We start from the raw sequence: 14327 nt of genomic DNA, 5'->3' as shown, positions 1-14327 counted from the left end.
AGATAAAGATGCATTATGGGCATGGACTGTGTTGATGCGCGATTCCTGGCCACTCCCAGCCAATGACACCCACCCTTCTACTTCACAAAGCCAATGGGCAGAGGAGACCAAGCTGACGTGCCATGCTGTTTGTCATGCTGCTTGCAGTATTTTATCCATTTTTCCTGACACATTATCCACCATGTCTTTATTTCTCTAACTTATTCTTAATGTTAGCAAAGAACAAATTGGCAATAGAAAAAAATATTATGTATTGGCATAAAAATGAGGAGGAAATACCCTGCTGGTAAATAGGAAAGCAGTATATTTTGTATCCAGCTACCTTTCTGAACTCTATTAATCTGAAAGATTCTTTTGATTGATTTTCCATATTCTAGATTGGCAGTCATATCATCTTCAAATAATGATATTTTTGTTTCGCTTTTCTCATTATATATTATAACTTTCTTTTTCTTAGCTAAGACTCTGGGACATTGGTCAGTAATGTGATCATGGGCATCTTTGTCTTATTCCTGACTTTAATGGGAATGACTAATGTTTTACTTAATAAAAAATTAGAAAGTGTAATACAATCTCTTTGTGGAAATATAATTTTTTTAAAAATGGAAGTAATTGTAGGTTCATATGTAATTTAAGAAATAGCGCAGAGAGGGCTCTTGTACACCTTGCCCAGTTTCCTCCAGTTGTAACATTTTTCTATGATCTATATTATAGAAAATTTCAGAAATATAGAACTGTGGAAAAATAAAATTAAAATTACCTGTAATTGTCTCACTTAGTAATAACACTTGGTAACATTCCAGACTTCTTTCAATACTTAGATACACGTTTTATAAAAATGGGCTCTAGTTCACACAGCTTCCTAATCTGCTTTCTTCCTTGGTGCTGAGTCCTGCGTTCTTGAAGTCGTTAAATGTTCCACGATGCCTCACCTTTAGTGGCTGGAGAGTTTTCCGCCACACGGCAGTGTCTTACTTTAGTGTCAGCTTCCTCTTCTTGGACATTTAGGTTGTTTTCCAGGTTTTCACTTTCCTGAATTATAAACATAGAGGGAGACATCCCTGGAGATGGGCCGTGTTACATTTTTTAAAGTTGATTTTCTAGGTTGAAATCTATGCTAAGGCCCCCCAGGAGGGTTTTGCTAATCTGATTCCACTGATAGTTCATTTTCTTATGCCCTGGCCAATCTTGAGTATTATCATTAAAATTTTTGTGTTTTGCAAATTTGACAGGTGAGATATAGTATCTCAGGATTTAAATATACAGTACGTTCATTACATGTGCAATCGAACATTTTTTATGTGCGTCTCTCATTCATTTAACAAAGATTTGTTGAATACTTACCGTGTGCCAGGCCCTGTTCTAGGCGACTGGGCTACATCAGGCAACAAAACAAAGATCCCTGCCCTCATGGAGGGCACACTCAGTAGCAGGAGAAAGATAATAAACGGTCAACATAAAGACAATAGATAAGGAAATTATGTAGTGTGCTAGAAAATGGCAAGTGCTATGAGAAGAAAAGTGAAGTGGGGTAAAGAGGGTCAGAGTTTGTGGGGATATGTGTGTATGGGCAGGGGGCAATTTTAAATAGGCAGTCAGAGGAAGCTTCATTGATGGTGGACGTTTGAGTAAACACTGAAGAGAGGTGAGAGAATTAGTTATGTGCTTCTCTGGGATTCTCCCAGAACTCTAGCCCGGAGGAACAGCCAATGCAAAGGAACAAAAGAGGGAGCGTGTCTCGTGTGTTTGAGTGATGCCAAGAGTCGGTGTGGCTGGAGTGAGTGAGGGGGAGAGCGAGGGAGAAGTGGAAAGTGAGACACAGTAGGTCGTGAGGGGCCTGCGGGGGCCATGGTGAGGATTTGGGCCTTTACTACAAGTAAACTGCGGAGCAGCACAGTGGAGTGGTCTGGTCTGGCATGTTGTGAAAGGATCACCTGGCTGTCTTTTAGATTAGTCCATAGTGGGGTTAGGGGAAAGTCGGGAGACCAGCAGGAAGGGTCTTGCAGTCATGGAAGGGAGACCCGGTGGTGGTGGAGGTGGCAGATGAGGTGGGAGAAGTGCTCGCTGGGTGTGGGGTGAGGTAGAGCCAACAGGATTGGACCTGGGGAGACAGAGAGACAGAGGGGCTTAAAGGATGACTCCAAGTTTCTGGCCTAAGCTACTGGAAAGGTAGTATTGCCCCAGCTGGGACAGGGAAGGCCTTGGGTGGGGCAGCTTTGGGGAAATCAGAATTTCAGCTTTGGACGTGGCTATCAGACATGGGCCATTCACAGTTCATCTTTTGTAAGTTCATCTTTGTAAGTATTTTCCTGTTTGTTGCTTTTTAATTTAATGTTCCTTAATTTAGTAAAGTTTACGTTTTTATGTAGTCAAATCTATCAATATCTATCAATTTCCCTTTATCCATTCTGCCTTTTCATAATGTTATTAAAGAAGCTTTTCCCACTGAAGGGGCTAGAATAAATATTCACCTTAATTTTCTTCTATTGATTGTTTTGTTTGACAAAAAAAAGACATGCACATAGTTAGAAAATTTAAGCAGTACAAAAATAAATAAAAAGAAAAACATATGTTTTCCTTTTGCTTTTTCTCCTGTTAAAAAATAACCACCATCGAGGCCAGCCCCCTGGCCGAGTGGTTAAGTTCTCACGCTCTGCTTCAGCGACCCAGGGTTTGCATCCTGGGCGTGGACATGGCACCGCTCATTAGGCCATGTTGAGGCAGCGTCCCATATGCCACAACTAGAAGGACCCACAACTAAAAAAATATACAACTATGTACTGGGGGGATTGCGGGAGAAAAAGGCAGGAAAAAAAAAAAAAAGAAGAAGATTGGCAACAGTTGTTAGCTCCCAGGTGCCAATCTTTAAAAAAATGAACAAATTAAATAAATAAATAAATAACTGCCATCATCCTGGTGTGCCTCTTACAGCCAGGGTTGATGTGACACCAGGTGTAGCATGCTGACTAGGGATGGGCACATGAGCTCTTATTGTTGCAGTGGCAAGCAGATGCCCACAGACCACCAGGCAGAGGCTGAAGCAGCCTCAAATATCAAGATGGGGAGGGATGGGGGGGCACAGAGACTGGAATCTTAACTAGCTTGTTTTTAATATAAAGAAATACATGCTCATGGTAGAAATTTGAAACAATTCAGAGGAGTGTATAGTAAGGAGCAAGAGCCCCCTTCCCACATGCAATTCCTTAGTCTCATTTCCTTATGGATATTCAAGATTAACATTTTCTTGTGTATTGTTTCAGAACATTTCTATGCATATGTCTCTGTGTGTGTGCACACACACACCCATGTGTATATGCAGCATACACATACTTGCTTGGGATCATATGGTCCATTACTCTTCTGAAACTTGCTATTTCACTTTCAGTTATCTTGGAGATCTTTTCACATGACCACACCTGCCTCATTCTTTTTAACGCTTGTACATTATTCCATTGTAAGGGTGAACCATAATTCGTCAGCTCTCTAATGATAAACATTTAGATTTTTTGTTTACTGTAACAAAAATGTTGCAGGAAGCATTCTTGTGCATACTGTATACCTTTGAATTTAGGTAAGATTAGATTCCAAGAGTGGAATTGCTAGTCTCCTGCGCTGTAACCTCTTGCTCATGTGAAAGCACAGCACATAGACATTCACAAAACTGCTGGAAGTTACTTGGTATGGCTGGAGCGGCCAAAGCTCGGGGGGTTATGGGCGTGAAAATTTTGATAGATGTTACCAAATTATGTCTCCTAAGATTTCAACAGTGTCTACCCACCTCCTACGCCCAGTAGTGTATCAGAGTGTCTATTTCTCCACACACTTGCCAACACTAGACATGATTATACTTTGAAATCTTTGCCAGTTTGGTAAGTAAAACTTGGTATTCTGAATGTCTCAATTTACATTTCTTTAATTTTTTGTGAGGCTGAATATATTTTCATGTGTTCTTTGGCCGTTTATATTCTTTTAGTCAGCTGTTTATTCATGTCCTTTCCTCATTTACCTGTTTTAAGCAAAAAAGTGACATAATCAGATTTCCTTGTTGGAGAAATAGTTCTGGTAGAAGTTCCAGAAGTCAGAATAGGAAACAGTTTCAGGAGTAAAGGGTTGATCCAAAGTCTCAAAAGCCACAGAAAACTCCAGAAGACTGGAACTGGAAAGCGTTCAATGCTTTTGACATTTAGAAGGTCATTGGCGGTGACCTTTGCCACATGAGTTTCCCTGGAGCGATGCAGGTGGAAGCTTGCTTACAGTTGTTGGAAGGTACAGGGGAGGTGAGAGCAAAGGTAGCTGCTCTCTCAAGGCCCTCGGCTGTGAAGGAGGAGTATTGAGAGGGCGGTTGGTAGATGGAGACCTGGGGTGGAGAGAAGGAAAGATATGTTTTTAATATGAAATATACATGGACGTGGTTTTAAGTTGTAGGGAATGAGCAGGTGTAAAAGGAAAGGTTAATACAGAAGGAGAAAGGAATGTTTAAATTTTGATACCATATGAATTCAGAGGAAATGGACTCAGGATAATGTAGGAGCTGCAGGCTTGAGATAGGTCCTTCTTTGTCTGAGTCACTTAGGGCTGAGTGTTGAGAGGTGACCAGAGACATCTGCCATGGATGGACAGAGCCTTTTATGTGGTTGAAGCAGACGAAAAGCTTCCAGTGGGTAGATGGGAGTCCTATAGGGAGAGAAAGGGTCCAGCCCAGTATTCCCAACTCTTTCCAACTCACCAGTTGGTTGAGTAGTCCTCCTCTCATGGAGACAAGTGGGTGACGAGTAGGGAGAAAGGCCAGTGACATTACCATGTGGAAGTTCACCGCATGGAATCATGAGGCTGGGGGAGGGAGAGTCCTGTCTAACAGTCAAGCCAAGAGGAAAGTCTGGAAGAGTGCAAAATTGTTCCCAGCAGTTACCTCCAGGGAGTGGTTTGTGGGGGAGGAGTGAGATTGGGGATAGGTTGTGGCACTCATACGTTTTAAATGAGCATGTATTATTTTTTAAAAAAGAAAAAGTTTCAGAGATTACCACCTTAGATGTGTATCAATCCTGAATTATAGTAGCTAATGAGGTATGAGAGATGCTCAAGACAAACGCTACAGTATAGTAGCATTGAGGGGAGCAGTAATTCAGCCTCTCGTTGTCAGGCACCGGATAGTGTATGAAGATGTCTCCATCATTAAATGTTCATTCAGCGTTTACCAAGTCGCCTGTCATATGCTGGGCGTATCCATAATCTCGTTTACCCATCTCACAGTGACCCAGAGGGGTAGAAATTATTCCTTTCATTTGACAGGTCACAAAAACAGGAGGCAGAGCTCTTGGTTTCCACAGGAGTCCACAACTTGAGCCCACATCTTCACATTTTAAACCCAGCATCGTTCCACTACATTGTGGCCACTCAATGACTTTATTGCTTGAATTAACGAAAAGTGGTTTAAAATCAGTTAATTTTACATGACAGTGGGAGTACGTCGTGGAATTACACAAAGTGTGATATCCCGTGCTCAGGCCTGTGGTACGTTAGCCGTTTTTTCTGTCAGGCTTAATGCTTTAACCCCCAAGGCCTCCTATGTTAAAGCAAAATTTTGCCTCTGTCCCTTATGGAAGAACTGTTGAGAGACAGCTCTGATGATTGCTAGGCCGCCTCAGGTCCTCTGGATGAACTTTGCGCCTTTCACCAGAAGTCCTCGTGTCCTCTTTGCAGATCACCCCAGAGTACCTGCAGAGCGTCTGCGTCCGCCTCTTCAGCAACCAGATGCGGCAGAGCCTGGCACACAGCGTGGACTTCACGAGGCCCGGGACGGTGAGGCTCTGTGCCCATGGTCTGCCCCCCAAGTTTAATATAACGGAAATGAAAAAAAAGAAAGAGCAGGAGAAATGATATTCAGGAGTCTGTATTTCAGCTGGGCTTGGAGGTCTCGAAATTCCCAGAGAGAGAAGAAGGCTGTGTTTGAAGAGTGAGCAGCTGGAAGCCAGCCTCCTGGGGGTGGTGGGAGAGAGGTGTGCTCTGTCCTTCCCGATGGAGCTTCGCGATGGGGTGTGGGCCTGGCGACAGCAGCAAGTCAACAGGAAACAAGGGGACCTGTATTCTCTTTCAGAAATAACTGCCGTACTGGAAGTTGTACTGCCTATGGCAGGGGCTGTCTTATTTTTCGTTAACTTTTTACTTGGAATTATTGCGAACTTACAGAAAAGTTGAAAAAGTAGCACAAAGGACACTTACATACCCTTTACCCATGTTCATCAACTGTTGGCATTTTACCTGTTTGTTTACTTGCTCTACACACACACACACAGAGTTTTCTGAACCATCTGAAGATGAATTACATATGTCATGGCCCTTTACTCCTATACGAGTGCAGTGTATTTATTAACAGAATATTCTCTTATATAACTGTCCAGTTGTCAACTCCAGTAAATTTAGTATCGGTACAGCATGCTCATCTGCCGTGCGTTCTCCAGGTTGTGCTGAGCCGTCGATGTCCTTTAAGCTTATTCCTCGGCGGTCGTCTAGGGTCACGTGCTGCGGGGAATTGTCATGTCTCTTTAGCCGCCTTTAATTTTAAACATTCCCCGAGTTTTTCGTGGACTTTCATGACGTTGGTAGTTTAGAAGAATATAGTTAAAAATAGAACATTTCTCCTTTTGTGTTTGATGTTTCCTCGTGATTAGATTCAGGTTTGCATCCCAGGCCAAAATATCACGCAGGTGATGTTGTGTCTTTCTTGGGGTAGCTGCTCTGGAGGCATATGGTGTTGAGTGGGGGTTCTTAATCAGGGAGTGAGTAGCTCCGTGTCTCCTGAGGAAGTTTCAGAGTTCATGAACCCCTGTCCTTACAGCTCACAGCGGCCTGGTCCAGAGGCCGAGTGGGTGGAAACAGGCACTTTCTATTAGGAAGGACGTGCTGGGTGATCCTGGGGCACCGCCATGGGTCAAAGCCATAACTTTTAATTAAGGGTTTGTGTGTTAATATTAGGGTCTTCTTAAACAGAGACCTTTTTTTTTTTTTTAACTTTTTGTTAAGATTGTGATAGTTTACAACCTTGTGAAATTTCAGTTGTACATTATTGTTAGTCATGTTTTAGGTGCACCACTTCACTCCTTCTGCCCTCCTCCCACCCCCCCATCCCCTGGTAACCACCAGTCAGTTCTCTTTGTCTATATATTTAACTTCCACCTATGAGTGGAGTCATACAGAGTTCATCTTTCTCTATCTGGCTTATTTGACTTAACATAATACCCTCAAGGTCCATCCATGTTGTTATGAATAGGACGATTTAATCCTTTTTTCTGGCTGAGTAGTATTCCATTGTGTGTGTGTGTGTGTGTGTGTGTGTGTGTGTGTGTGTGTGTGTGTGTGTGTATATTATATCTTCTTTATCCAATCATCAGTTGATGGGCACTTAGGTTGCTTCCACGTCTTGGCTATTGTAAATAATGCTGCGATGAACATAGGGGTGCATGGGACTTTTGGAATTGCTGATTTCAGGTTCTTATGATAGATACCCAGTAGTGGGATGGCTGGGTCATATGGTATTTCTATTTTTAACTTTTTGAGAAATCTCCATACTGTTTTCCATAGTGGCTGCACCAGTTTGCATTCCCACCAGCAGTGTATGAGGGTTCCTTTTTCTCCACAACCTCTCCAACATTTGTCACTTTTTGTTTTGGTTATTTTTGCCATTCTAATAGGTGTAAGGTGATATCTTAGTGTAGTTTTGATTTGCGTTTCCCTGATGTTTAGTGATGATGAGCATCTTTTCATGTGTCTATTAGCTATCCATATATCTTCTTTGGAGAAATGTCTGTTCATGTCCCCTGCCCATTTTTTGATCAGGTTGTTTGATTTTTTCTTGTTGAGCTCTGTGAGTTCTTTATATATTATGGAGATTAACCCTTTGTCGGATATATAACTTGTAAATATTTTTTCCCAACTAGTGGGTTGTTTTTTTGTTTCAATCCTGTTTTCTCTTGCCTTGAAGAAGCTCTTTTGTCTGATGAAGTCCCATTTGTTTATTCTTACTATTGTTTCCCTCGTCTGAGGAGTTATGGTGTCCGAAAAGATCCTTTTAATACTCATGTCAAAGAGTGTACTGCCTACATTTTCTTCTAGAAGCCTTATAGTTTCAGGTCTTATCTTTAGGTCTTTGATCCATTTTGAGTTTATTTTTGTGAATGGTGGAAAAGAATGGTCAATTTTCATTCTTTTACATGTGGCTTTCCAGTTTTCCCAGCACCATTTGTTGAAGAGACTTTCTTTTCTCCATCGTATGCCCTCAGCTCCTTTGTCAAAGATTAGCTGTCCATAGATGTGTGGTTTTATTTCTGGGCTTTCACTAAACAGAGGCCTTTTTAGTATTAAAAAATATTTTAAGCCTTCCTCATTCTTAAGTAGGTTTGAAGCAGCTTATTAATATGAGAAAACACAAATATAAGAAATGAAAAAATAGAAAAAAAAATAAAGGAAAAAATTGTGGTTAGAACTCGTGGAAACAGAAAGTAGCTTGGTGGTTTCCAGGGACTGGGTGGTGGGGGAAGTGGTGAGATGTTAGTCAGAGGGTACAAACTTCTGGTTATGAGATAAGTAAGTTCTGGGCATGTAGTGTACAGCATGCTGACTATGGTTAACAGTACTATATTTAGACTTGAAAGTTGTCAAGAGAGTAGATCTTAAATATTCTCACCACACACACACGCACAAAGGTGAGGATGGATGTGTTCACTAAACCTTATTGTGGTCATCATTTTACAATACATACATGTCTGAAATCATCCTGTTTGCACTTTCAGCTTACACAGTGATATACGTCAAATATGTCTCAGTAACGCTGGAGAGAAAGAAAAGAAATTGTGGTTAAAGGAAAATGAGGGTAGAAAAATAACAGTCAGCCAGGGCTAAGGCTAGTGCAAAACGTGCATGTCCTAAGGTGCTGTCCACCTGGAGAGACAGGCACAGATTTGGCTCTGAGCTTTCTAGCAGCCTGTGCAGAAAGGTTCACCTGAGCAGTCACACAGTTTACTCATAAGGGAAGGGAGGGTGGTTGTATCGTTTTTGTTATGTAGTATTTGCTGCATCAAAAACAGCATTTGTGCTCCACTTGTGACCCAGGAAACACAAGAGTAAAATGAGCACCCATGAGTGCCGCACACACCCCAGAATAGACCGGTTCAGTGCCACTGGCGTTCCCTGTTTGCCCTTTAGACCGTGAACGTTTTGCAAGTAGGTACTACTCTTGTAATTTAAAAATAAGGTTAAACACATCTTTTTTGAAGACTGGAAGGTCAAACAACTGTTTCACATGGCTATTCTGGTGCTAAGACCTGAGGATAGTTTCTCTTCTGTGTCTTCCTAGAAGGGACACAATAATGTGGTGAAGAGCAAATAGCCTTGACCACATCCTCATGGTGCATGCAGAAGTATCTTAGAGCTGTTGGTTGTGTCACTGTACCACACATAGACCCATGGATGACAGAATCTGTAGAGTCCATGCTTCAGGATATGGCCACAGTGATTTTAGGATGCAGAAATCTTAGAGAATTAGCCTTTTTTTTTTTTTTTTGAGGAAGATTATCCCTGAGCTAACATCTGCCACTAATCCTCCTCTTTTTGCTGAGGAACACTGTCCCTGAGATAACATCCATGCCCATCTTCCTCTACTTTATGTGTGGGACGCCTGCCATGGCATGGCTTGACAAGCAGTGCGTAAGTCCGCACCCGGGATCCAAACCGGCAAATCCCAGGCCGGCAAAGCAGAACATGCGAACTTAACCGCTGTGCCACGGGGCTAAGAATTGGCTGTTTTTAAAATGTCAGTAAAGTACATGCAGACATCTGAATTTCAGAAAAGTAACTTCCTCATGGGCCCTCCAGGATGAAGGATTTCAAGCCACATCCCTGAGAACTGGCTGAGTTCACACTGTGTGAACGCTGTACAGTCAGCTGTAAGTCAGTGAAGGAGCAGAGCGTGTTTACCAAAAATGTTGGCTTTCTGGCAGTAATTAGCATAGCAGGATCTGTGTCGAATAGGACCACTCCTTTTTTCCATCCCTTCCATTTATTTATTAATTCAGCAGATACTTAGTGTTTTCCAGGTTTGTGTTGTAAAATCCCATCCTATCTCACATACACAAGAATCCTCGTATTTCCATTTTCTGTTGGTGGAATGATGCATCCGGCTTATTTAACACTGACGTCATGTTAATTAGGAGCAGCTTAAAAGGGAGGGGGCACAGCATATCTGATATTGTATCCCATTGGAAGTTAGCTTCGTTTGTCGAGAGACCAGTCCTGCCGTCCTTCCCTGTCAGGCCTCGGAAACCAGGGGACAGGGGACGGGTTGTTTCTCTCAGTTCCTAACCATTTTCTTTCTACCGAGTCGTTGACTTAGGAACAGGCAATAAGAGCTGCAAACAGTCTTTTACTGTTCCTATTAGAACTCTCTACAAGATGATAAAAGGTGGATGAGGGCTCGTTATAAATGTGTAAAAGAATACTGTGGTTGATTAAGCTCAGCTAACGTCAGTGTGTGATATCAGGTTTATAACAAGTGAAGAGGAAATAGGATCCAGTTTACATGGCATGTGTAGTGCCTGAACTGAGAGAATTTAAGATTTGGAGGGGGAAGAACGTTGCTTTTTTATTTTTTGAGGGAATAAATTCTACGCTAGGTCCAAACAGAACACCATCAATTTCAAGATAAAGAGGTGGGCACAGACCAGCCTCCTTTTTGTTGTGACCTTGATCGCCAGCCCCTGGGGTGCTCGCTTGAACTTGAGTGTTGCAGTTCACTGTCCTCTGCAAAGGGGCTTGGCTGGGGCCCCTCGGAAAACTGCCTCATCTATAAAGTTTAACACATGTGATGCTGGCTTTTAAATCTGGCTGTTAAAAGCCTGGCCTTCTGCAGCCTCGCTCACTGTTGAAAGTTCAGGAGGGCGCAGTAAACAGCACCCTCGTCCCCCTTGATTCTGAACTGACTGGAAGATCGGACAAAAGAATAAAGGAAAAAGGAGCTGCTTTCCCTGTCCTTTTAGCACAGTTATATTTCCCTCATCTTTTAGAGTTTGAATCTGAGAACAATATGGTAAATTTAGCCATTCCTCTAGCCTACGTTCAGATGGCTTTTCAGTTTTTTGCTGTTTCTAATGATGCAGCATACAGAGGTGGAGCATTTGAAAGCACCTTGGTCTGTCTTTCTCCCCTTAGCCCTCTCTGTACTGGGCGAGCGTGAATGCAGAGACACTGCAGGAAAGCTGTGCTGTGACTGAGGAGGGAATGGCCCTGTTTACCCCATGCAGAGTGTCTGTCCTAAGGCAGGAGTGGGTGGGGGGGGCTGACCCTGACACAGAGTCTGTGCCGACTCTGAAGGTAGAAATCCAAGCTCAGCTCCCTGGGTGAGTCCCAAGTCCCACCCTGTGGCACCTGTGGGTTTGTGGATTTGTTGGGTGGGGTAGTTTCCATTTAAATGATCCTTATTGGAAAAATGGCACGTATGGGAATTAACCCTCCCTTTCTTCACCAACGCCAAGTAGACCCCATTGGACATATAAGTTAAAATACCTTTCAGGTGTGATAGTGTTAAATATATTAAAGGCCCAGAACATGCGACTCTTAGAAGGCGTCTACTTCCGAATCAACCATCTTTGTTAGTAGTAACGTCCTGCAGGGGCCAGGAGTGGGAGTGATGGCAGCAGTGACCCTCTTCCGGGATGGCCGTGTGCAGTTGTTCAGGAAAGCTTGTGGGGTTGTTCTGCTGAGGAGGATTCTTCCTGAAACTTCCTGTTGTGTGGACCGTGGCTCTGGCATGAAGTTCAACGTCTTCAGCTCTTGCCTTGTCCCATGTGTGGTTTTCTTAAGTCTTGACAAGAAGCCTGCCACTTGCCCACATTCCCCCTGCGTGTCGAGGCAGCCTTTCTGGGCCCAGTGCTGTGTATTTGAGGGGAGTTGCATGCCTCGCTCCCCTCTCCCTGCTCCACCTCACACACCGACGCCTGTCACGTGTGAACTGACCTGGCGCTGTGAGGATTGATCACCTTTGATCTCAACCAGCTGGTAGAACAGGGATTGGCACAGAGTGACTGTGCCGTTGGCTCAGACCTGTCCCCTGACCTCCAATCTCAGACTTACTAGCCTCCCCGTGAATGTCTGACAGGCATATCACATTTCCAAATCCGCGCTCACCTTTTCCTCCAAACAGGCGGTCTCCCCTCCTGTATTTCCTGACTCGGTGAATGGGACCCCAGGGAACACTGTCCTTTCCGTTGCCCCACGTTCAGCCAGCCCTCGGGATCTGAGCGGGCTTCCTCCATCCCGCCCTGTTCTCTGTTGCTCTGTGTTTGGTCAGACTCTCCCGGTTTTTGTCCTGGCTTAAAGCACCATTTCCTAACTGTGTCAGCCTCAAAGCTCTCGCCTTTCTGGTGGCTCGTTCATGTGGGAGTTGGAGTGACCTTTCCAGTTGTGTGGTATTTATTTATTTATGCCCTCATGTTTCAGGAAGGATTTAGGTACATACAGGCATCGGATCATGTTACTCCCTTGCCTAATACCTGCCATTGCTTCAGCTCCAGAGTGCTCAGCCTGGAGCTCATGGCCCTCCGTGATCTGATGCTGGTCTGTCTCTCTAGGCTCAGCTCTGGTTATGGAAACCCCGAGAAGCTCCAGCACCCCAGCCCCTGGTACTTCCCGAGTGTGTGTGTTGCTGCACGCTGTGCCCAACCCCAGGCTCTCCGACTGCAGGCTACAGGGCGGCGAAGCAGGGCCATGGTCACCACCCTCGGTGACCTGGTGAGCCAGAGAGGCTCCTGCCCGAGAAGCATCTGGAGATCTTAGCAGCACATTTGGACACATGAGCACCCCCACTCCACATACTTAGCTCCATTTCCAAATCTCATTTGCACAGTTTTCCCTTCTAGCCCTCCCCTCCTGCGTTTACAACCCTGCATTTTCGTGTCATGTACTACCCTTCCTGGTACAGAGGTTGTCATAGCAACCTCCCTTCTGCATATGGCAGGGATGCTCCTCTGGGCCTCCAGCCTCCGTGGCCTCTTTAGTCCCGTGGCTAAGGCACGTTTCCTCAGGTGTCCCACTGTGGTTATTTAACCTCTCCTAGGTACTCATTCCCCTTGAGGTCGCTGGCCAGGGGGCCCTGCCTTCACTCTTCCCCTGCTTCCCTGCACAGCACAAGCGGCCACAGCAGTCAGCTTTAGTCCCACATGAGCAGGGCTGGGGAAGAAGGGCTGGCGGTGTGCGGGCCTGGTCTGAGGAGGTTTCCAGCCCCAAATGGTGCCATCCTGTCACCTTGTCCATTCACAGCTCTTTCTTCCTGACCCTCCCTGGGCTGCACACACTTGCTGCCATCCTGCAGAGCAGCATTTTCCAAAGTGGTGGCCTGGAAACACTAATCCCCCAGGATTCCCCTGTTCCAGAACAAAGCGTTGATGCAGTGCTTTTGGGACGCGCTGTGTGTTGTGCTGAGACTCACGGCACTCAGCGGCGCCCTGAAGACTCCTGAGCGTCCCCCCGTCAAGGACTGCTAGCCCCTCTTGAGCCCAGGAAACCTCCAGTTGCTTTTGACTGAGGGGCAGTTTTCGTCATGTTACCACATCTAATACTCACTTCTCTGAACACACTTCCTGCCCTCGTCTATCATTAGCAAAGCCCCTCGTCCTGCTGTTGTCCCCGAGAGCAGTCCTTGGCTTGTGTGGCCCCAGTAACCCCTCCTCCCCCATGCCGTGGCCACCAGCTCCAGGGAGCAATGACTGCTGGGAGGGCCAGGCTCAGGCGCCGTGCCTGCAGCTGAGAAGGGGTGGAGGCGTAATGCTGCCATTTCCCTCTCCCATGCCCGAGGGGTCCAGACAGCCTTGCCCTGCGCCTGGCACACTGTGGGTGCTCAGTGAGTAGTGATGGCCTCGTACGTTCATTGTTCCGCTGTCCTCTATCTGTGCCCTGTGAAGGTTGCCCCACGTTCCTACTGTGCGTCCTCAGATGGGAAACCACCACCTACTCACTCACATCCACTGTGGTTGGGAGCCCCCGCTTCCTTCCAGTGCCCCCAGGCCATGGGGGCCTTTCCCTGAGCTCCCAGTGTAGAGTCCTAGAAATCACACAGCACCCACTTGGGCTGCACTCAGGGCCTCCTTAGCATCTCCTTACCAAGGGGATCCTTTCTGGGGCATGTCCATCCATGCTCAAAATCCATTGTTAGCTCGTGAGGGAAATTACTCTGACTGACTATTTTGGGGCCTCTCCCATCTTTCTCTTCCTGGAGTTATTCTTTGCCAGCCTGTTGTAGCTGTGTCCACACCACCCGTACACAGAGCAGTGCCCACAGTTGG

General features: G+C 45.1%; 1 protein-coding gene and 1 long non-coding RNA gene across 17 annotated transcripts in view; one reads left to right on the top strand and one right to left on the bottom strand.

The window, feature by feature from the left end:
• ARMC9 (armadillo repeat containing 9) overlaps positions 1 to 14327 on the top strand; it is a 160150-nt gene that overhangs the window by 27441 nt on the left and 118382 nt on the right. For all 16 annotated transcript variants that reach the window (XM_046644073.1, XM_046644071.1, XM_046644077.1 and 13 more), the window contains one exon: positions 5701 to 5799. In XM_046644073.1, coding sequence (XP_046500029.1) covers positions 5701 to 5799 — 99 coding nt within the window. The remainder of the gene's footprint in view (positions 1 to 5700; positions 5800 to 14327) is intronic.
• On the bottom strand, positions 3146 to 12375 carry LOC124228975 (uncharacterized). The gene is made up of 3 exons (XR_006885819.1): positions 12175 to 12375; positions 8756 to 8824; positions 3146 to 4357 (listed from the first exon to the last, which is right to left on the bottom strand). It is a non-coding gene; the product is annotated as an uncharacterized LOC124228975 (long non-coding RNA).

This window comes from Equus quagga, chromosome 17, assembly GCF_021613505.1.
Source record: "Equus quagga isolate Etosha38 chromosome 17, UCLA_HA_Equagga_1.0, whole genome shotgun sequence".
Lineage (NCBI taxonomy): Eukaryota > Metazoa > Chordata > Mammalia > Perissodactyla > Equidae > Equus > Equus quagga.
This window is presented reverse-complemented; position numbering and strand designations above follow the sequence as displayed.